At 44.3% G+C, this 24,364-nt stretch overlaps 1 protein-coding gene across 1 annotated transcript in view; it reads right to left on the reverse strand.

The window, feature by feature from the left end:
* TMEM154 (transmembrane protein 154) overlaps positions 1 to 24,364 on the reverse strand; it is a 41,911-nt gene that overhangs the window by 12,841 nt on the left and 4,706 nt on the right. Inside the window, exons 2-5 of the mRNA XM_039234329.1 lie at positions 8,243 to 8,512; positions 8,113 to 8,151; positions 2,187 to 2,214; positions 863 to 948 (exon numbers count right to left, since the gene is read on the reverse strand). Coding sequence (XP_039090260.1) covers positions 863 to 948; positions 2,187 to 2,214; positions 8,113 to 8,151; positions 8,243 to 8,512 — 423 coding nt within the window. The remainder of the gene's footprint in view (positions 1 to 862; positions 949 to 2,186; positions 2,215 to 8,112; positions 8,152 to 8,242; positions 8,513 to 24,364) is intronic.

Here is a 24,364-nt window from a genome sequence, read left to right on the forward strand (position 1 = left end):
AGGTATCAATTAGGAAATAAGTTATATTGCTATCTGTTTTAGTGTTGTCCTATAGAACTTTGTTTAGTGATGGAAACGTTCTAGATTTGTGCTGTATAACACAGTAGCTATGCGTCCCAAGTGGCTACTGAGCACTCGCAATGTGGCAAGTGTGACTGAAGAACAAAATTTTTAACTTTATTTAATTTTTTAAATTTTAATTTAAATAGCCACATCTGACTGGCATTTATTGCACTGAACAGCACTGATGTATGTAAATTATATGTGGCAAAGTTTTGTATCCATATACAGATCAAAATCATAAATCTCTAAATTCTACAGTAGGTAAGGTAATGCCAGATGCTAGCTTTTTCCAGATAATTTGGACCCAGAGAGCTCCCTGTTTGAAAAAAAAAAAAAATCTTCTTGAAAAAGGCTGTTTGAAAAGATTGTACAAAAGTAAAAACAAATGGCAGCGTGTGATGCAGTAATTAAACTGAGTCTTTTATTTTTAATGTGTATTTACTTGAGAGAGAGAGAGAGAGCACAAGTAGGGGAGAGCAGAGAGAGAGAGAGAGAGAGAATCACAAGCAGGCTCACTGCTATGAGCACAGAGCTTGCGGTAGGGTTCGATCCCATAAAGTGTGAGATCATGACCTGAGCTGAAATCAAGAGTCGGACACTTAACCAACTCAGCCACCTGGGCACCCCTTAAAGTGAATCCTTAAGGATAGCCAGACCCAAGCTGATTATCTGCACGCTCCAGATCTAATGCAGCTTGGGCTCATACCATCACATTCCAGGATTTACGGGGCATTTATAAAACCCTTGCAACCTTCACATACCAGAGAGGACAGAAAAAACAACTTTAGGTTACCCGTACCATTTCTATTCATGCTGTTCATCCACTTGTCAAGCTCTTCCATTTCAATTTCCATAACAGAGGGTGTGTCTTCCTCAAAAATGGGGCTAGAGGGAGAACAGAAACAAACAGAAGTGTGGTGGGCCGAGTTTCATTTTGGGGAAGCCCAGAAGGTTGACTGGGGAAAAGGCGAGCTGGATTTGTTGTGTGACCCTCCATGGCAGATTGTGGCTTTGCCCTGTTCACCAAACTCTAAGAGGGAGAAAGGCTCGATCTACAATCAACTTTCATCTATCACTGATCCAATGATGGAAGGCGCAGAACGCTGCTCTTGGGCTGCAAGGGAGCCCGGGAGACTCCAACTGCTTCCCTGAAGGTGCCATCTTGAGCTGCCAGACTTCTACCATGAGGTTCCCCTGGGGAGTTGCCCTGTTTAGCATGTTAGCCTTGCTTAATTTCACTTCCCTTTCCTTGTGGTTTCCAACCTGTGCCCTGGGTCAAGAGGCCACTGTGGATAGGCTGCTTTTATCACCTCTCCTTTCATTCCCAGGCTTTTCTGACATAGAGAAATGAAAGTCATTGTTTTCAGAAAGCCATTGCCCTCAGAGCACACAGTTATGGGAAAGAAGCCCCTGGTAGATGGCGTTGGGGAGGAGACCACCAGCTCTGGGGTGTGAAAGGAAGGCTTGTAGAGGAGCCCGGGTGTGAGACGAGGGTGTGAAGAGGAAGCCAGCAAAGTGTATAAACAAGCAAGGTTGCTAAGGGGAAAGCGGGAGGAGATGGTGACATCTGCCCGGAACACTCTTCTGGTGGAATCTTGTTCTCTCTCTCTTTTTGCCCGCTCCCCGCTCCATCCCTCCTTCCTCTCCCCTTCCATTCCTCTTCTCCCTCCTGCCTCACTGCGATTCTGCAGCATGAACTTTATTCTTCTACCAGGGCTCCCCTTTCCTACCAGGGAATGTTATCTTTCCTGGTGATAAAATTTTTTATGAGAATAAATGAACCAACGTCCTTGAAATACACCCAGGGTCAGAATATTTAACTACGATGCATTTGGAACTGGTAGCAGTCAAAAAAGATTTTTTTTTTTTCTGAAGCGGACCCTGTTCTTCACCCAGAACCCCCACTGAATTGAGGTCGGGAGACAGGTGCATTCCCCCCCACCCCCTGCTGCCTGCCCAACCGCAGGCTGCTAAGGGCCCTCTCCTGGGGCCCAGGAACCAAGAGAACACTCAAGGGTGTCAGAACAAAAACTCTTAAAAAGGCAATGGCTCTCTCATCTACTCCTCTCTGGGATATACTTGTCTACACTGAGCTGGGGAGGGGGGGGGAAGCAGCAACTTACACTTTCATGTTCTCACTTCCCAGTTCATCTAAAGAGAATAGATATAAAGGTCATGTTAGCTTTCATTGTCTAGAACAACTTTTTAGTTCAACAGCAGCTAAATCTCCTTTATAAAGACAAGAGACGACTTTGAGTAAAGTCAAACATGCACCATATTGAAATGAGGTCCTAATTTACCACATGAAATCTGTTTTTTTTTTTAAGATATGATGGTTCTCTGAGAGTGTTGACTTCAAATCAGATGTTTCTCACTTTTTTTTAATGTTTTATTTATTTCTGAGAGAGAGAGAGAGAGAGAGCGTGAGCAGGGGAGGCTCAGAGAGAGAAGGAGACACAGAATCTGAAGCAGGCTCCAGGCTCTGAGCTAGCTGTCAGCACAGAGCCAGACATGAGGCTTGAACCCATGAACCGTGAGATCATGACCTCAGCCAAAGTCGGACGCTTAACCAACTGAGCCACCCAGGCACCCCTCACTTTTTATTTTCTTTAATCCATATGAAGAAGAAAACAGTGGCAATGGGAAGCAAGGGAGAGTCGGGCAAGAGGGACTGTTCCTTGGCCCCTTACCCCAACATGTCCCAGTTCAACACACTGCTGCTGTATCTCCATGTGACACACTGAGCCCAACACTGTGCCTTGTCCCAGGGCAGGTGGTGAGGTATTCCATCAGGACTCCCCTTGGAACTCTGCTCTCTCCCCTGCTGCTTGCATGGCTGGACCCCTCACACCCTTCTGGTCTCAGCTTATACTCTCTCCTCAAGGAGCACCCCCCCCACTTCCTATCTCTGAAGTAGGGCCCACCTTTCCAGTCATCCCCCAGCTCAGCACCTTGCTAGCTTCCACACTAGTCATTGCCACACTTGTCATTGATCAGTCCACCTGCGTAATTTTGTCTATGGCTCCCACTAAAACATAGTATCAGAAGGCCAGAGATCATGTCTGTCTTGTGGTCCCGCTACCCCCCACCTCCCATCCAGCTAGCATAGTACCTGGCAAACACCCAGTAAATGTGCATTGAATAAATGAGCAGGTCTTTATCTGGATGGTCTAACGTGGGTTAAATTCACGTCCAATGTTTTGGACTTAGCAATGTCGTAAAAGTGAAGCTTTAAGCAAACTTGCTTTTTGTTGCTGTGTTTGAAGGGACAACCAGGCAACAGTTTGTCAAATGCCCATCAGACTCCGGATGAACATGTGGCAAGAATCAGAGCCTTATTCCCCAGCTCAAGCTTCGTTTTGCTTGGCAGGGGAACCTATGCATACAGAGAAGAGAGGCAATGTCAAGCGAGTGGATAGCATAGGCCCTTGGCAGCTTTCACGGTGTGAAAACCACTGAGAAGCAAACCACGTGATAGAAGTCCACCAAATGGTCAGATGGTCCTGGTCCTTGGCAATTGATGGTCTCTTTGCCTGGTCTGCAGAAACGCGGTCCCCATGGAGGAAACACAACCAGCAGGCACCTGGGACTGAGCCTCTGGCAGCTGGGAGCCACTTTAATTTCCTGTGGGTTGGCAAGCTTTCACGGCATTGCCGATCCAGGAAAGCTGGGCACAGATGGAAGTTTCGAGCCTCCACTGCTTACCTTCCAGGGCCTGTGGGTTATATCTTTCTGCCTCCTGCTACCGAAGCTTCCTGCAAGTGCTTGACTCCTCAGACACTTAGATTGGGGAAAGGAGAGTATGTTCATCTCATATTTTATCTGTGTATATTTTTCAGCTAAAATTCACATGCTATTTCCCTAAAGGATTTTACTATAAATAAAGCCCCTACACACTGAACCTCCGCTACAGGTGACCCATAACGATCCCCTGTTTGGTCACTCCCTCTCCTTCCTTCCCCCTCTTTCCCTGCTTAGTAAACCTCCCCCAACTAATTTCTCAGAGAGCAGGTGGCCCCACAGCCCGACTGTAGAGGGCATGGATTTATCTTTATAATTTGAGCACCCGCAGGCTTTGCGGTGAACGAAAGCTAACCTTGCATGCAGACGATGGAAAAGTTTAAAACCCCATTACAAAAGTGCTCCAGATGCACCGAACGTGAAGCTCCTGGAATCATTATTCAAACAGAGCAAAAAGCCTTCTGTGGCCTCGTCTCCCCTGCTCCGAGACCATTACCCCTGCCCCAGCCACCATGGCAACAGAAAAACATCGGGAGAGCACACCAGAGCCGAGCATTAAACCAAGAGGGAGACCAATTACACGCCCTCAGCAATCAGGCCCTGTCTGCTCCACTCCACCTGGCCTATATCTCTTTATTAATAGCCATCTACTCCCTTTGCAACCGGAGGGCAAATGCACCTCTTACACAGCCCCCCACCTGCACTTGATTCCATTTTCCCTCCTACGGCCCTTCCATTGCTTACCCTTCTACCCATTTAGTCCTGTGCCCGCGGTTCCCAGTCACACCCACTCAGCCTGACCATGCCCCCACTGTCCGCCACCCTCCTCTGTGTACCTCAGATGGTGGCATCGCTGGGGTGAGGGGTTGAGGGCAGGAGCCCCACGGGAGAGCGGCTCATTTATCTTTTTTCCATGCTGAGCACTGAGCAAGAGACAGAGTCTCTTTCGGGAGATTTACTGAGCAGACCCAAGTGTCGTGTAGCCACAGCCTGTTTAAAGGGACGCTTTACCGCCAGCTGTTTTCCCTGCAGCTGTCTCAGAGAGGCACAGCGCATGGAAACACTTAATAAATGTTAAATAATAACAATTGCAAATTTAATGCCTGCAGGTCTAGGAAGAATGGTAACAGAACATCAGGTTACTACATAGCATTTCCTTTTTCCTGGACTGGAAATGGACAGACAGGCCCAAAGAAAAAAACGTAATTTTCAATCAGAAAAAAAGTTCTTTCTCTTTTTTTTTCAATGTTTTTTATGTTTATCTATTCTGAGAGAGAGCGAGCAAGAGAGCAGGGGAGGGGCAGGGAGAGAAGGAGAGAGAGAATCCCAAGCAGTCTCCAAGCTCACAGCACAGAGCCTGACGTGGGGTTCAAGCCCACCAACCACGAGATCATGGCCTGAGCAGAAATCAAGAGTCAGACGCTCACCTGACTGAGCCACCCAGGCACCCCCAAGAACCGTTCTTTCTAAATGTGTTGGCAAGGCGCCTCCCAGTGGTCAAACTGGTGCAGAGGAGCATACCGGGCTCTATTCAGGTGGGGGAAATACCAAGGTGTCTAACTTTCTAAGCGGACATCATCCGTGCCCGCCCACAAAACGTTGTTTTGAATACTTGCCAAGCAAACTGCTGGTCTGACCCAGTATGACAGTTTTATTTTTCCTGGAAAAATATTTGAGTAACATTTTGTTAACTTAAATACTCTGCTTTTATTGATTTGTGTTATAATGTTGCATTATATGAATAGGAGACTTCAGCGGACAGTAGTTGTTAACCTTCTAGCATTTACTTTGTTTGAAGAGACATCCATCGGTTAAGCAGTTAACCGTCTGCATCTACACCAAAGGAGTGACTAGTAAAAGAAAATATTTAAATAAAGCTCTATCAAAACTTGTGATTAGCAATTGTTTTGACATTTCAAGATGTCTGTGTTTCTCTCTCTCTCTCTCTCTTTCTTTCTTTCTTAAGATTATTTCTTTATTTTGAGACAGAGACAGCACGAACCAGGGAGGGGCAGAGAGAGAGCGAGAGAGAGAATCCCAAGCAGGCTCCCCACTGTCAGTGCAGAACCCAATGTGGGGCTCAAACTCATGCAACCATGAGATCATAACCTGAGCCGAAACCAAGAGTCAGATGCTTAACCTACTGAGCCACCCAGGTGCCCCTGTGTTGTGTCCTCTTAAAGTGAGGCATATTTAAACCAAAAAGAATGAGTCAATTGGTATTAAGAATAAGTTGCAAAATGGTCTTTATCTCTGAGAAAAGGTATTCTTTTAAAAAAAAAAAGTTCTAACATTGTTTTATTAACTCATTCATCTGACAAACACCTATTGAGCAGCTAATAAATGTGTTGGGCTAGACACTGTGTTAGGTAAAAGGGATAATCATACTAATAAGCTAACACAATATGCCAGCTACTCTTTCTACTAAGTGATTTACATACATGAATCCATTTAATTCTCATGCGGTCCCTGTCAGCTAGGTGTCGAATTTGCCCATTTGCAGATGTGGAAACTGAATTGAAGAAGTCAGAGAGCTAAGAAAAACACCAACAGGGTGGTGTGGTTCCAAAGTCCATACTCTAACCTCGATGTCATATTATTAAACAAGATAAACAAGTTCTTGATTCTCTTGGGCCTTAAAGAGAACATCACCTAGTAAGAAAGACCAAAAAATAAAAATAAAAAAAGAAGACAAGACATCAACTTATGCCAATGTAAATACTGTGCACGTAAGTGTGAACACAGTCTGTAAGAGCACAGAAGAGGTGGTGACTAATTTTGCCCGGGGAGTGATTACTCAAGGCTTCATAAAAGAACTGGGTATTGAATAGTAGGGTGGAAATTTGCGGACAAGAAGGAAATCTCAAACAGCAGAATAATGTCAACCAGGCATGTAAGCATCATGGAATGGTAAGCCACACTCTGGGAACAGCAAACACTTCAAATGTGGGTCCTGTGCAGGACGTACGAGCCACATCTGAGAATGAGGCCAGTTCTTGGTCATGAATGGCTTTTGAGCTCTGAGATTCCCACAACAAAGTTCAATCATAAATCCCTTTCTGTATTTAGAGCCTGAGAGCATGCATGTTTGGCGGGACACCAGCATCCTCCCCCCAAACCCCATGGCATCATTGGGTATGACTGGCTGCCAGACTATGGTTTACACAGGAAATTCTTACTTTCCCCAAAGTCACGAAAATGGGGTCCAGACAGCACTGTTTGCTTTATCTTTTTCTTTAGCTTACAGAGGAGCTCCCATGTGACCACTGTTACTAGGTCACCGTGAAATTTCAAGCAGTGGAGAAACATGTGTATTTCCTACTCCCTTGGAATCTGTTATATTGGCTCCTGCCAACAAAGGTAATGCACATCAGTGCTTCTTCCCCAGTTCACATTTGCCACACCTGCTGGCATAATGGAAAATAACCATTTATAGCTCCTGCCACAACCTCACAGCCTCTTCTGGTGCGAGGACAGTGAGCAAGACCCACAGGCCAAGAGCATGATCTCGAAGCCAGAGGTGCCCCATTAGTGAGTGTGAGGGAGAGACAGTGAGTGCTGTCTGCACCTATCAATATGGAACTGATTAGGGATGGTCTCATCCCTTGAGTGATTTTTGGAATAACTGAAGGCTTCAGCTTAAAAATCTAATTGGGGTCCTTTTTACCAGCACGAGCCAAAAGTACTCAAGTCTCCTTTGGACTTAGAACCACCATGACACCTAGTATGTGTCGCTCCAAGAATTGGAATGGAGTACCCCTGGAGTGTATCTCTGACCTAGGGAATTCTCCATCAGGTTGCTTTCAGATTGATGACGGTAATCTTTAGCCAATTAGGAATTTCATACAAAAGTTAGCATAGCCTTAATGAAAATAAGAACGATGCTTTACTCGGGCCTTTACACAATCAAATTAGGCTGTGGCGTGGAGGAGAAAACAGTATCTTGGCCAGAAATATACACGGGAGAATCCCCTTCTTGTGGAGATGAGCCCAAGTTCTCAGCGTCCCCATCCTCAACCCCAATCTGACCCACTGCTTTGCCAGCTCAATCATTTCCTCCAACTCAGGGAACGTTACATGGGCCCATTGGCCAGCCTCACCCAGGCCCTCGTCTGGGTGAAGCACAGAGATGGCAATTGTGTGTTTTAAATTACAGTAGAGGCTGAAGCCGCCCTCTGTTTGAAAAACAAGGGAATATTCACCCCTTACTATTTTATGTAGCCCTTGTTGCTTAACTTTAAAACCTCTCCGTTCCTTTTCCTCCCCCATCCCCAGCTTCAGACAGGCATTAATTGGGATCATACTCACGTGTCTGTAAGGCACTCTGAGATCCTTGGATAGAAGGCTCTGCATAAAAGCAGAAAGTGTTTTTGCTTTATTGATTGCTCATTAACGCGTGAAGCAATTGTCTGGAAATGGGAACACACAGAATACTTACCTTGTTTAGTTCTTTTCCTTTTATAGCGTGATACAAGGATCACCACTGATACAAATAGGAGGGCCAATAAAATCAGTGGGATCAACACCATTAATATAAACTCTAACTGATCTGCATCCTCCTCAATGTAGGTAAAATTTGTGGTTACAATGAATGTTTCTGCGGTCACTGAAGTGAACTGTGCTGTGGTCATCTGAATATGAGAGTCTTCATGCTGGTCTTCCAGTTCCAGGGCTCTATCTGCTGACTGCTCTGACTCCTCAAAAAACCCTGAAGGAACATACACAAAATTGAGATTGCCATGGAGACAAAGCTAGTATGTTACGTTTTCAATGATTTTTACATTTATCCTACATGCATCCAGTGGTAAACTTGATCTACTGCACTTGGTCATCTGGTTCACTGTGACACAGTATTGATTTAACATAAATGGAGCTCAAGCTGGGAGTATATTGAACATGGAATCAGACAGAACCCAGAAACAAACCTCCCACTGATACAGGCTGTTTGGTCTTGACCAGAGACTTCAGACACAAAGGGCGTTGAGAAGCTTTGTTATGTCAAGGGTGATATTCCAGCACATCTCCTAGAGGGTATCATGCTATTTCCATAACATTTCTGGATAAATTGAAATTCATGTTTCCTGAAAGTTAACTACTTGCCACACCACACTGAAGTGTGCGTGCTATCCTAATTTTTCATCAAAGGTTACCTATCAGTGTGGAAGAATTCTTGGAAACTGGGGAGATTGAATAGATTTCAGCATCAGGTCTCACGTTCTGCAGAGAATGGAGTCCCTGAGATTATCTGACAGAAGTCTTCCTGAATTCTAAATAAAAACACCACGTGAATTTCATCTGTAAAGGGAAATTCTCAAGGGGGAAGTTCCCTTAGAGACTAAGGAAACTGCACCAATATTTAAATATAGTTAATAAAAAGCGTCTTTGCCTAGAATAGAAAGAACTTTCCCTATTAAGAAGCTATAAACAGGCTTATTTTCTTTGAATTTCAGATTGTGTTGAAAAACCGTCCTGGGGCTCATCACAGGACAGGGAAGGACTATTGGCCTGATGACTGTCTGACAAATCTTTCCTCACCAGGCTGTGTAGTGATCAGAGTAAAGCAAGCCAAAGGTTTTCATCCTACTATGCCATCATGTTGCCTGTCATTCAAATGGGGCCCATCGAGGAAAAGAGCAAGAGTTTAGGGTAGAGAAAAATTATCAATTAAATGACTTATGTGAACATTCTTTCTAAGTGAAAGGTGCTCTGCAAACAGAAAAGCCAGCTGCTTTAGGCCCTCCTTTGTTAGTGAATAACAGAGCCAACTCCATACCTTATCTGTTTGCATGACTGAATGACAATGAATGCCTCTGATTTAATTTATAAAACTATGTTTGATCACAATCTAATTTTTTGTTTGGCTCTATAGACAAAGCTTTCCATTTCCCCCGAGAACAGGGAATCCACTTAATAATCACATTGGTAAATGCCACCAGAATCGATTACAAACTACAGAGTATAACTAGCTGGTGTTCCTCATGTGTTTATGCCAAGTGCAGGATTTTATTTTTACTCTTTTTTTAAGTTTATTTATTTTGTGGCTGCTGCCACTATTTTTGGCTAACCTTTATAGAGAATTTACTAAGCCAAATCCTGTGCTCTGTCTTTTACCCAGATTATCTCATTTCGTCCTCACCATTTTTTCAGATAGAAACTGGGGCAAAGAGGTCACACTGCAGTTGCACTGCATGCCCATGATCACACAGCTATCGTGGAGGAGGATTTGAACCCAAGAGGGCCAACCATTGAAACCGAGCCTCGAAATCCACACAATATTTTCCCTCTGATAAGACGGGAATATAACGATTACAAGGCAAGGAGTGGTGAACAAGAAAGGGAACCCCCTGTTCTAGCCCCTTCACCTGGAAGGAAGCAGTTTCTTGGCACAAAGGGGAAGGGAGAGGAATGGGTCCCAGAAATGTCAGCTTTGTGGGGCTCTCTCTAAGCAACTCAGCCCAGATGCACAGCAGGACGTGTTCCACACCTCTCCAAGGAAGGATTTGAGTCACCATTTGACCTGTGGCCTCAGAAGAAGAGGAAACAGGAAAGGAAATAAGGTAGCAGGAATAATGAGAATATTTAGATAATCAGGGATGAAAGAGAAATGGAAAGAAGCACACCAGATGCTCCTGGGTTGTGTACATTTATTTTTTAGCATAAGAGGCAGTGCTAGTCACAGGTGGCCCTTAGTGACATTTTGGAGTGAAAGAGGCTGAAGTTTCTCTCCCCCCAACATCCCTCTCACATACACCTTAACATAAGCATCATTTAGTGCTCAGAATCTCTAGTGACTATTTAAATAAGTGAGAATCAAGGGGTCTCTCTTTCCCTCTCTGTTTTACTTTTCTTTACCCTACAAGCCTCCATCTCCAGATACTTCTATGACAACCTTCCTCACAGCCCTCCCTGGCTGGTGTTTATCAAATGCTTAGCACAAGCTGGGATCTAGGATAAACAGCCACAGCTAATTTCATCTCCCCTGCAACTTCCTTGCTCACATTTTACAAATGAAGAAACGGAATCTTGAATGTCTTGCCCGGAGGGACAACCCCATCCTTTATAAGTTTGGCTGCACAGGGTTCTGAAGCTGCATTCCCTAGAGCGTAGGTGCCAAACGACAGTGAAGCTTCTTGTCATAGCTTGTCACTTCATAGTAGTGAGAATCTGACCAAATTATTTACCCCTGTGGCATGATGTTCTAGTCTATACAACTAAGGGGTGATCCCCAACGCTCTGTCTATTTCCACGTTGCTATGTTGCTTCTGAAGTATTTGCCTTGTTTTTAGTTAGAGTTTTTTGAACTGGTACTAGACACATGGTACTAAACTCAGAAAGGAAATTTCACTACCGCCACTTCCCCCACTTACTCATGGTGCCTCCCCAGTGGTAACCCACTCTGTTGCCTTCCAGAAAAACTCCATGCATATATAAATATCACTTCCTGTTTTCTTTTTTTTTTTTTAACACAAACAGTAGCAAAATTTATACACTGTTCTGACCCTTGCTTTTTTCACTTAAAAATTGATCTTAAGGGCCTCCTGGGTGACTCACTTGGTTAAGCATCTGACTCTTGGTTTCATCTCAGGTCATAATCTCATGGTTTCATGAGTTTAAGCCCCACATCGGGCTCCGCCCTGACAGTGCAGAGCCTGCTTGGGATTCTTTCTCCCTCTCTCAGCCCCTGCCCCATTCGTGCTGTCTCTGTCTCTCTCAAATATGAATAAATTTTAAAAATTAAAAAAAAAGAATTGACCTTAAGCGTGCTTGGGTGGCTCAGTCAGCACCTGACTCTTGGTCTTAGCCAGGTTAGGATCTCATGGTTTGTGAATTCCAGCCCCACATCAGACTCTATGCTGACAGCACAGAGCTTGCTTGGGGTTCTCTCTCTCTGCCTCTTTCAAAATAAATAAATAAATTTTAAAAATTTGATCTTCAAGATTATTTCATGTCTAGATGCAGACGGTTGTCTTTGACCCTATTACTTGGATGTATCATAACCTATTCCTATTGACAGAGATTTAAGTTGTTTCTTTTGCATTTTCAGTGATGTTGCAATAAACACCCTTGCACATCCTTTGGTCTATACACATGCACGTACATTCTGTGTTTTGTCTTAAGCGTGGGGAGAGCAGGTGCAAGGGTGTTGGATGCATGGGGAGGAAATAGCACCAAATTGCTCTTGGCGGTCTTCTCCACGACAGCTCCAGCCCCGGCCTCACCCAATGAGGACCGGCAGAAACTGAGTCAGGAAAGTGCTGGGCATGCAGTGGGTCTTTGATGGGAAAGGGAGAAATTGAAAAATGGCAGGAATTAGCCCCAGGAGCATTAAATGCTATCACAAGGGCTGGAAAACACAAGGGCATAGAATCAACTCAGGAACCAAGTGTGGCTCACCAAGGGGACAGAGGTGAGAGTGAGGAAGAAAACTTGAGGTGAACAAAACCAGAGTGGGAACCGCAGAGGAGCCAGTGGTCACAAGAGCAGGCAGTGCCGAGGGCAACTCAGGGGACATTTCCTCCCATGGCCCGTGGGGTAACAGCAGCTCTTAACCCAGTGGACATGGGGCCCTCTAAAGCCACTCCACCTCCGACGGATCTGTGGAACCCAGCCTTTTCTTTGTTTTTCTTTCTTCTTAGAGGCAGTAATTTTTTTAAAAGTTTATTTATTTATTTTGAGAGAGGGTGAGAGGAGGGGCAGAGAGAGAGAGAGGGAGAGAGAGAATCCCAAGCAGGCTCTGCTCGGTCAGTGCAGAGCCCCATGCGGGGCTCAATCCCATGACCATGAGATCAGGACCTGAGCCAAAGTCAGATGCTTAACCAACTGAGCCGCCCAGGTGCCCCACACCCCAGCTTTTCCTAAGCAACGCTTGCTAAGGCCCACAACAGTCAATGGTAACTTCCTGTAGGAACCGCCATATACCTCTTGGGTAATAGCAACATTTTACAGCCTAAGGAGTCCAGCACCGCTGTGGGAGAACCCAGAACTGTCTTTCAGGAAGTGAGTCCGGAACGTGTATGGGGCAGAACGTGCAGGACCACGTCATGTGTCGCGTGCGGACTTTGTGGCCATGTCCATGGCATCGGGGAGGCAGGATGTGGATTCAGAACGGCAGGACCTGAGAAAGCCCCTCACGGCTTCAACCCTCATTTAACGTCCAGGAAAGTAGGCCCCTGTCCTACTTATCCCATAGTGTTCGCACGAAGAGCACAGGAAATCACAGCCATGAAAATGCCAAATAGCCCACAGGGCACCACATGTCTGCTAGGTGTTGGTAGATTTGCCACTTCCTTTGTGCTCCATTCCCCTCCCCCCATCTCTAGACTTGGCGGGTTCTCTGCTGTCCCCCAGGGGACCAATCTGCCTGCTATAACGTCTTCATCTTATTGTTATGTCTTCTTACCTAAATTTGGACATATTTCGGGGTAAAAGATGTATGGCCTGGGGGTAAAACTGAAAAACCTGCAGAAAGACAGAGGCTCAAGCAGGACAGTGAACAAGGAGAGGCCTGCGCCGGCAAAAAGCCCCACTGCAATACCTCGCTTTGCTTTTAATCCTCAAATCCTCACAGCACCAGATAATCAACCGCACAGTTACAGAGTCACTTACAAGTGATCATTGACCACGTCCCTGCAGACACCTCTAGGCCGCATATTCCACACATCTGGCAAGGACCCTGAGGGGAACCCTTGTGTGTGGGAAACGGGGTGGGGGAAATGGTGGAGGCAAGCCCGCAGCCACAGCAGCTGAGCGGGCAGGGCAGCCATTACCGCTGCTTCAAACACCCTCACGATGTGGAAATGACTCTGCTTCTCCATGAAGCAAACCAGCTAACTTCTCGTTTTTTCGAAAGTGGAACAAATACGCAACCACGCTCTGGTTTTGTTTTTAAGTTAAAAAAAAAAGCATTACACAAAAACTGAGAGAATGCCAAGCTGATGTGCCCAAGTAAAATAAAACCATGTTGAGAGGCCAACATTGAACTCAGGATATCACGGAAGATTTGGGCCTCAGTCAGAGGCCCCATTCTTTCATTTGCTATGTAGACTCCGTGCACAAATGGCATAAATGATTTTGTAATTCAAATAACGAAAGGAAAGGAAACACAAGTCAAGTGTCAGCCACTCAAACTCTGCCCTGCTCTGTGGAGAAACTGCACTCTCAGAACTTCAAGATATTTAAGACACCAAACTCGGGAAGTCTGCCTGCTTCTCATTTCCCTGGACCTCTGCGCACAGCAAGGAGCCAGTCAATGTTGGATGAGATAAAACCAGACTGAGGAGTTCCCCAGTGGTTCTCAGCCTTGGCCGCATGTTAGAATCACCTGCGGACTTGATGCCCACACCCTTACCTCACAGTATCTGGGCTGAATGCAGGCCTCAGGATTTTTTTTACAGTTCTCCGGGTGACTCCAGCATGCAACCAAGATTGAGGACCACTGTTGAAGACCCTACAGCACTCAGGTCTTCTCCTGAGCCACCCAGCACTCCCCCCTCCTGTTCTCTGTGGTCCTCCTTGGCGAACTGGAGAAGAAAGAGGCCAGGGAGTTGGATACCAAAGTCTTGCCTAGCAGCTGCCCACTCTGTCACCAGAACAGAATAGCTTAGAAGTCATCACAGAAGCCTTGAGCCCCTGAGAGACTCTGGTCAGGCTAGATTGAGAGAGGACAACCATGCCTTCCCGAGTAAGTCTGAATATGAGAGAATGTGCTGGAGGGTGAAACCCTCACCTCCAGTAAAGGTCGCTGCTGACAGAATGGCTTGGGGGTTTGAGCCAGGGGTCCTCAAGCTTCGGAATCACCTGGAGGGCTTCTAAAACACAGAGTGCTGCCCACCGCTCCCAGAGTTTCTGCTTTATTTAGTAGGTCTGGGATGGGGCCAAAATGTTTCATTTCTAACAAAATGCTGCTGCTGGTGGTCTGGAGGCCATACTTTGAGCACCATTGGTCTAAGTTGTCCCAACAAACTCATTAATTGTGTTTAGTTATTAGTGACACTTCTTGTCCACACCATTTACCGTACAACAACATCACCTGGTGGGTTTTAAGCTCCATCCAAATCAGGGTATCTGAGGGTATCTGCGGCTGTGCCTAGGCATGTTTTAAAAGCCCCTCCCCCCCAGTGATTTCAGTGAGTATGCTGGTGAGAGTTACTGAAGTTAGATTCTAATTCAATTGACTTTATTTTAATTTGTTGTTATTCATGAAGATAGTCCTTACTAAGCTTTAAAGATGATTGGAGAAGTGCCTGGGTGGCTCAGGCGGTTAAGCGTCCAACTTTGGCTCAGGTCATGATCTCATGGCTCATGAGTTCAAGCCCTACATCAGGTTCTGTGCTGATAGCTCAGAGCCTGGAGCCTGCTTTAGATTCTGTCTCCATCTCTCTCTGCCTTTTCCCCACTCACATTCTGTGTCTCTCTCTCAAAAATAAATAAAAATTAAAAAAAAAAAAAGATAAGTGGAGAATCCTACACAGAAAGAAGCCTCTGAAAGCAAAATTAATAGGTATAGGCAACCATCAGATGGCCTATCACTTCGAATCTGGTGTCTTTTTACAGATCAGTTGTTTGGCATCTGTGGAATTGGACTGCGATGGGCCAGGGCACAAATGGGAACCAATGACTTACCGGGTTCATCGCCTGTCTGTGGGAGGGTGATTTGTGTTGGATGCAGGGAAACGCCAATGCCAAGTGGATGGACAATGGTCCTTGGCGTTGGGCCACTGGGACACCAGCCTGCATGGACCACAGGTGGGTTTCTGAAGTGTTCTCCCTTTCAGCCGTTTGCTTAGATTCAAAACAGTACTAACTTGTTGTTTATTATCTGAGAGTACTTCACTCAGGTACTTTTTTTTTGAACGTTTCTTTATTTTTGAGGGAGAGAGAGAGTCAGCGGGGAGAGGCGAAGGGGGTGGGGGGACAGAGGACCTGAAGAGGGCTCTGTGGGGCAGAGCACAGTGTGGGGCCCAAACTCACAAACTGTGAGATCATGACCTGAGCCAAAGCCAGATGCTTGCTTAACTGACTAAGGATACCCCTTAACCGACTAAGGCTACCCCTCAACCACCCAGGTGCCCCCACGTACTTGTGTATTGTCTGATGCCTCCAGGGTTTGGCGCTATATTTATCCTTAGCACCTGGAACCCTGTCTGTCATCGGGTAAAAGTTATTTAGGAAATGTAAATAGGCCACCTTAGTCAAGACAAAATGTTAGGACATCTCTTCCCTTTTTATCAAGAGTATAATGTCCTTCTCCCTCTACCCACCCCCTTCCAGGAGCACACACCCATACATTCTGAGCCACAAAGAGAAACAGGGATCTAAGGTGATCTTCTCAAAAAGTTATCTGAATGTTAAAGAAAGCACTGGGAAATGAGAGGACCTATTGAATGCAAAGTTAAAAATACTGAATGATAACATTTCATGTTTCTAGGTCTTGTGTTGCTTGCACGGGGGGATTCCAGTGTCTCACATGGTTTCCCACCTCTAAAGGCCAGGTGACCTAATTCTCTCTGGGGGCAGGACTAGGGAATTGGAGGGACGGGAGCTGTCATCATAAGCTCTGTTGTTCTACATACTTAACCATTTTGATTAAGTGGAAGTACTCATTTAATATATTTTCCTGCCATATTCACCTGAAGAAGATATGGTCAGAATAAGCATGGTTGAACAGATGCAAAGCAAAGGCACTGAAGGGTAAGGGCAGAGGGCACAGTTCAGGGGCACCTGGAGGGTTCAGTAGGTTACCTGTCTGACTTTGGCTCTGATCATGATCTTGCAGTTCGTGGGTTCAAGCCCCACATCACACTCTGCACTGGAATGCAGAGCCTGCCTGGGATTTTCTCTCTCTCTCTCTCTCTCTCTCTCTCTCTCTCTCTGCCCCTCCCCTGCTCATGGTTGCATACTCTAAATTAATTAATTAATTAATTAATTAGTTAGTTAGTTAACTAACTAATTAACTAACTTAAAAAAAGAAAGAAAGAAAAGGCAGTTCAGGTTTAGCAATGCCTATGTTTTATACACCCTTTCTCGTCAGCCTTATGTTGAAAGAAGGTTGACACATGTTTCTTTGGCTTATTTGGAGGGGGGTCATCTGGTAAAACGCTCGCATGCAGTAGTCTGCTCAGGGCGTTTACTTGTGAAGCTTGGTGGTATTTGCACCTCATTGCCTCCAGAAGCACACCTGCAGCTGCAATTTAATATCAGATTTTTTTTGTAGTTTACTATCAGATGAAAACATGCCCACAAAGGGGGTCCACCATGTGCTGAGGTCTTTTTTGTTTTAAACTTTTTATTTTGATGTCTTTTAAAAAGAAAGCTGGCTCATATTTAATCAGACTTGCCCAGACCCTAAGGCTGTTTTAGTAGGGAGTTACTCACTTGGGGAAGTGCATTTTTGACCCTCTGACTACCTTTCTCCACACTGGAGACCTATTCTGCTTTGTGGTACCTGGCAGTTTAAAGGAATGTATGTATTTTTTTTTAATGTTTATTTATTTTTGAGAGAGAAAGAGAAAACATAGAGGAGGGACAAAGAGAGAAAGAGAGAGAATCCCAACCAGGTTCCGCATTATCAGCTCAGAACCTGATGCTGGGATCGAACTCATAAATTGTGAGATCATGACCTGAGCTGAAATTAAGAGTCAGACACTTAACCAACTGAGTCACCCAGGTGCCCCAGGAATGTATTTTTATGGGACAGAATACACATACACTTTTAACGTTTAAAACCCTTCCTACCATCAGTGGGATAAGAGACACAAAAGTCTATAAAATGGGGGACTAAAGAATTTTATTAAAATGATAGTTATTATCATTACTAATCTGAATACTTCTCTACTTTTATCATATTTCTATACCTCCTTTGAATAACCAGTTTCAAAACTACAATTTGAGAGAGTAAGTTGAAGACAAATGTTCCTGGCCATGCCGTCACCCTCTCTCTGGCCTGCTGTCTGCCCCCCTGAGTAGGGAGGGGAGACAAGGTGGGCTCCTGCACAGCACACACAGGCCCTCCGTCCGGGTGCTGCGCCCCTTGATCAGATCAGCATAGGCTCAGCATCACCAGAGAGAATAACTCAAAGACAGGGACAAGCCCCAAAACAAGTAGTAGTGTATGTTTGTGGACATATAGGACACAGGGGGACAGGAGAGAAGGGAAAGGAGGTGTGGGCTAGTATCTCAGGGGCCGGTGTACTTTCACCTTGAGCAGTGAGAGAAAGGCGGAGAGGGTGTAACCAGAAGCTCCCATCACCAGCCTTTGGGGGAGCAGAGAGCAAGAGTTTGGTCTATTGTTTGATGCATTCTTACAGGAGGCCGAGGAAGGAGGCAGTCTCCTCAGGTCTCTGAAGTGGTGTCTGAGCGGAACAAACTGTGGGTGGGACTTTCTGGGGTGAGCAAAGCCCCTTGCCAGGTGTCTGATGCCAGCCTGCTTCTGCTCCTATTTTACCTTGAAAGAGATTCCATCCTGCCCCTCCATCCTGGACACCCTGACAAGCCTCAAACACTGAGAATTCAGTGTTGCTGCTTGAGCTTCGGACGCTGTTCAGTCCCACTCTCTTGCCAACCTCTTTACCGCGTTTGTTTTATTTTAATGTTTTTAAATGTTTATTTTTGAGAGAGACAATGAGTGGCGGAGGGGCAGAGAGAGAGGGAGGCACAGAATCCAAAGCAGCCTCCAGACTCTGAGCTGTAAGCACAGAGCCTGCCATGGGGCTCGAACCCATGAACCGTGAGATCATGACCTGAGCCGAAATCAGAGCTCAACCAAAGGAGCCACCCTCGCGCCCCTTCTGCATTTGTTAATATAATCCTGTGATTTTTTTTTTCCTTCTAGTTTTTAATGTGATGGATTGCATTAGTAGATTCTCTAAAGTTGATCCAGTCTCAGATTCCTAGTTCTGTGTAATCATTGGGGTGTTTTGTTTGGCTTTGTTTTCAGTGTGGTTCCTTTACTTAAATTTGAATGACTGATCTAGGGCTCAGCCTAACCTTTCTTCTAATATTTATTAACTGGACACATAACCAAGAAGTCTGTGGTCTTAGTGATGTAGCAATGTAGGGATGGTCTTTACTTGACAAAAGATAGTCATAGAGTTGCTAGATAAAGTACAGGATGCCCAGTTAAATTTGAATATCAAATAAACAACAATAATTTGTTTTAGTATAAATGTGTCCCATGCAATGTCTGTGTGGCCTATACTTACCCTGAATTGCATGAGATCTACTTACACTAAAAAAAAAAAAAAGTTTATTTGAGATTTACATTTAACTGGGTGTCCTATATTTTTATTTGTTAAATGCAGTAATCTTAATCATAAATAAATAAACAAGTATAATGTTTAGAAAAGAATAAATGAATTTTTAATTAATAAATATTGTTGTCGGTAGAAGAAAAAAAACCAGCTATCAAGAAACCCTAGTAACTAACTGGGCTCCTATTTCTGAAAACCACAATGTGGTGGGGAAATAGGAAATAATAAAGATGGTTTTAGTTCATGTACAACAAAGAAACATAAAAAAACATTCAGATTTCTTTTGTTTTTTTTTTAATTTTTTGTTTAACCTTTATTTTTGAGAGACAGAGAGACAAAGCGTGAGCAAGGGAGGGGCAGAGACAGAGGGAGACACAGAATCAGACACAGAATCTGTCTGATTTTGGGAGGGAGACACAGAGCCTGACGTGGGCCTCAAACTCACAAACTGCGAGACCATGACCTCAGCCAAAGTCGGCTGCCTAACCAACTGAGCCACCCAGTCGCCCCAAAACATTCAAATTTCTAAAACAAACTAGATTTATTGGTTTTACTTCAAGGTAAAGGAACCAGCCATCACCACCAGCTGGACCCTGCTCTGGTAGGTAACTTTGCTTTCACCATATTTAATTCAGGAGGAAATGCTTCTGTCTTGTCCTCGCCCCCTGAGTCAGATGTTTCCATTTATTTTATGTTACAGAAATTTTATTTCCTTTTTGAGTTTTCAAATCCGCTCTTACTGGCTTGAAATGTATTATCCATGTAACTTATATTACTTTTGTTTTCCTTTCAAAAGCCTCCCCAAAATGTTTGTAACTACCTGGTCTTTCTGGAATTTGGTGTGCTGCTCAGTATATATTTTCTGAGTCTAAACTCCATCCCTAATTTTTAAAAATGTTTTTATTTATTTTTGAAAGAGAGACAGAGACAGAGCACAAGCAGGGGAGGGGCAGAAAGAGAAGAAGACACAGAATCCACAGAAGGCTCCAGCAGCTCAGAGCCCCATGCAAGGCTCAAACTCATGAACTATGAGATCATGACCTGAGCCACTTAACCAACTGAACCACCCAGGCACCGCCCCATCCCTATTTTGAAAGGAAGACAGATAAGGATACTTTCTCAGTACTACTCAATAAATGTGGTTATATAGTTTTCTCTCCAGGAAGGGAAGCCGCAATTGTTGTCTGTTTTGGCCTGAGAAGACAGAAGTAAACTATTTATACATGAAAAGATTTGGGATAGTTAACATTTTTGGAATAAGAAATGAGTGGGTTAAGTAGAAAATTGCATTTATCCAGGTAGTACCATAGTTTCATTTTATTATTTCAATAATTATGACTTTGTCATGAATACATGTAAGTCTTGAATAAATTTCATGTCATTCATTCCCCAGTGAGTCAGTCAGCCATGTGCCTATTATGTTCCAGGCACTATTTATTCTAGGTCCTGGGAGATAAAGGTAAATGAGACCAGGTCTATGCCTCCCTGGGAAGACACTGTTAAGTAGAGACAATGGCACATAAATCACTAACTATAGCACAGTTTAATAAAAGCCATGACTGTATATACAATATCATGAGAACATGGGAGAGGAAGGTGTTTGTTCATCTGGGGGTAGAAGATTCAGGAAATCTTCACAGAAGAGAAGATCCTTATATTGAATCTCAGGAGTTTATCAGGCAAAGATGTCAGGGAAAGGCATTACAGCTGAAGCACATGGAAAGGCTCAATGGCCCAACAGAACTTGGCACATTCAAGCAGTTGTGCCATCAGGTGTGTGGTGGGGAGTGTCAAGGTTTAAGCAAGAAAGGAACTCAGGGTAACTCATAAGGGGCCTTGTAATAATGGCAAGGGGGGTGGAATCTACCCAAAGGAAATGGAATCTCACTGAAGGGGTAGATACAGGATGAAATGATCACTTTTTGTTACAGAGTTATTGCTCTGGAGGGCATGTGAAATCGGGTTGGAGAGGAGACTAAAGGCAAGAGACAAGTTAAGCTAAGGAAGTAGAATAGGCGAGAGCTAACAAGGGCTTAAACTAGCAGGGAGCTGGGAAGGAGTTTCGTTTATGTGCCAAAGGCACACGTGACACTGTCCAAGAAAAACTGAGGATGAGAATGTAGGTCTAAAGCTGGGCAGATAGGCCTTGTGGGAGGTTTGTTTTTTTGTTTCTTGGGTTTTGTGCGTGCGTGCGTGTGTGTGTGTATGTGTGTGTGTGAGTGTTTTGAATCAGCAGCTGAGGAGTCACATGAAAGCCATAAACATGGATACCATGGCCCAGGAATGATGGAAGGAATAAAAAATAAAAGATAGACATTACTATGACATGAGCAGGTGGAAGAGAAACATTCATAACCAAAAACTGGAAAGGACCAATCAATGTCATAGGAGATCAAAACAAAACAAAAAAAAAGGCATTGCAAAACCCAAGAAAGAGGAGCATTTCATTCACTGATTAATTACATTAAGTGATACAGAGGAAAACGTGCAATACGGACAGAAATGGGTCCCTTGGATTTAGCTACTAGAAGACACTGACGACCCAGGCAGAGCACTTGGAGTCCTGTGCTTGACGCAGCCGCCAGATTGCAGTGGGTCAAGACGAAGGCGTGTTGACTGTCTTCCATAGAGACTGGGAATTATGGAAAGAGATGGTGGCAGAAAGCTCAAGAAGAACTCAGAGGCACTCTCATTATTTTTCATTATAAAAGTATACCTACCTGAAAGACTAGAGAATAATGTAACAGATAAGAGAGTGCCCACCACTAATTATCTTACGTTTTCTATACATATATAGAGGATGGGTTCCCAAACTTTTCCTTAAAGAGCACAGAATAAATATTTTAGATCATATGGCCCACAAGGCAAAATACAGGCTATTATAGAAGTTTTTGTTTAACCATATACATATATAGAAACCATTCCTAGCTTATGGGTCAGACAAAAACCAGGACACTTGCTGAGTTTGGCCTGTGGGTTTTTGTTTGCTGACCCCAGGACCACCATGTTTTTTCTGAAAGGAACACAACATCATAGATACAGTTGAAGCCTTCCTTGTGCTCCTTCCCGATCTCATTCCCCTCCCTCCCTCTCCAAAGGTAATTGCTTTCCTAAAGTTAGACTGCATCAGTCCCAACTTTTAAAATATGCCTATGTCCCTAAGCAATATAAGCATAATTGGGAGTGTCTTCATTTATTTATTTATTTTTGAGAGAGAGAGAGTGCATGAGCCCACATGTGTGTGCAGGGGAGGGGCAGAGGGAGAGAGAGAATCTTAAACTGACTCCAAGCCCAGCATGAAGCCCCATGCAGGGCTTGATCCTACGACTGACTATGAGATCATGACCTGAGCCGAAATCAAGAGTTGAATGCTCAACTGACTGAGCCACCCAGGCGCCCCTGGAGTATTTTTTAAACTTTAAGTAAATGTAATCATTCTGTGCAACGCAATCTTTAACTGGGGGCGCCTGGGTGGCTTAGTCGGTTAAGTGTCCGACTTTCGCTTAGGTCATGATCTCGCGGTTCGTGGGTTCAAGCCCCGCGTCGGGCTCTGTGCTGACTGCCAGCTCGGAGCCTGGAGCCGTTTCAGTCTGTGACTCCCTCTCTCTCTGACCCTCCCCTGCTCACACTGTCTCTCTCTCTCTCCTAGAAATAAATAAAAAACAAAAAATAATCTTCAATTGGCTTTTTTGGCCAACATTATATTTGAGATTAATTCATCTTCATGCATTTGGCTTTAGTTCATTAACTTTACCTGCTGTATGATACCTTATTTTGTGCCTATATTAAGTTTCATATATTCTTCTGTTCATAAACATTTAAGTTGCTTCTATTTTTTCCATCTTTACAAACAATGCTGCAATCAACATTCTCGGCCATGACTCTTTGCTGCACATTTGTTTTTGAGCTGGGGTATATACCTGAGATTAAATTGTTGAGACTGTAGGATATGAACATTTTTAGCTGACTAAATATTTCCAAATTGTTCTCCAGACTGGTTGTGTAGAAAAATTTCCTTTTCCAGTATTCTGGTATCGTTGGTAACCTGAGAAACTTTCCCAACATGCAACACCTAGAAACACTGAGCAAAATATCAGAAGCAACTTTTTAAATATATAAAGATCTCAAAAATGCAAGGAAATCCCCAGGGCCCAGAAGATGTTTTAAAAAACAAAAAAGAGAAGAAAACTTAAATTCAGAGACAAATTTACCAATGGGAATTTCCTAGAACAAAGGTTTGGGGCCATAGGGCTATGAGAGGCTATATAATTCTTTCAGGGGGCTTCTGTCCATCTGTTGAGTCAAAAATTAAAGCTGGGGTGCCTGGGTGGCTCAGTAGGTTAAGCAGGTCACTCTTGGTTTAGGCTCAGACCATGATCTCACAGTTTGTGAGATGAAGCCCTGCATCGGGCTCCGTGCTGACATCACAGAGGCTATTTGGGCTTCTCTCTGCCTCTCTCATTCTCTCTCCCAAAATAAACTCTAAAAAAAAGTTAAAGCTAAAACATCAGGACATGGTTTTAAAAAAAAAAAAGAAGGGGCACCTGGGTGGCTCGGTTAGTTAAGTGACTGACTCTTGATTCAGGCTCAGGTCATGATCTCATGGTTCGTGTGTTTGAGTATCAGGCTCTGCGCTGACAGTGTGGAGCCTGCTTGGGATTCTCTATCACTTCTCTCTCTCTCTCTCTCTGTCCCTCCCCCACTTTTGTGCTCTCTCTCTCTCAAAATAAGTAAATAACCTTAAAAAAGAAGAAGAAAAGAAGGGAAGGAGCAGTGATTTGGACAAAGTTTTAAGTCAAAGACGGGTGCCACACCCAGGCTGATCTCACCATCATGCTGACACTGTGGACCCTGGCTCCTCTTCTGATTGTCAGTTTGATTTTGTCTACGTCTTTCTCCTTGGCAATAACTTTGGCATCTTTGGTTATCTGTTTCTGGTGTTGACTTGTGTGGTTTGTTGGCTTGTGCCTTTAATGATGTTTTGGCACCTCCTCATATAACTCTTGGAGTCTGACCCCTGAGGCTGGCTCAGCCTGTCTCCTCTCCATCCCAAGGCTGGGCTTTAAGCCTAAGGTCCATCCTCTGGCTCTCCTCAGGCCTAGCAAATCCCTGCCTCCATTTCTTCCAAACTCTATTCTGTGGTGACAGGACTAGGTTGTATTGGGAAAGTATTTACAATAACTTGGTGACAGAATTTTTAGAAAGTTGGGTTTCTGTTAAATGGAATGAATCTTCCTCTGTGCGCCAGATCGTGTCCTCGGTGCCCCCAAGATTTCTATCATGAACAGGAATCAACTGAGATGAACTACAGG

This window comes from Hyaena hyaena, unplaced genomic scaffold, assembly GCF_003009895.1.
Source record: "Hyaena hyaena isolate Hyena2069 unplaced genomic scaffold, ASM300989v1 scaffold_89, whole genome shotgun sequence".
Classification (NCBI taxonomy): Eukaryota; Metazoa; Chordata; class Mammalia; order Carnivora; family Hyaenidae; genus Hyaena; species Hyaena hyaena.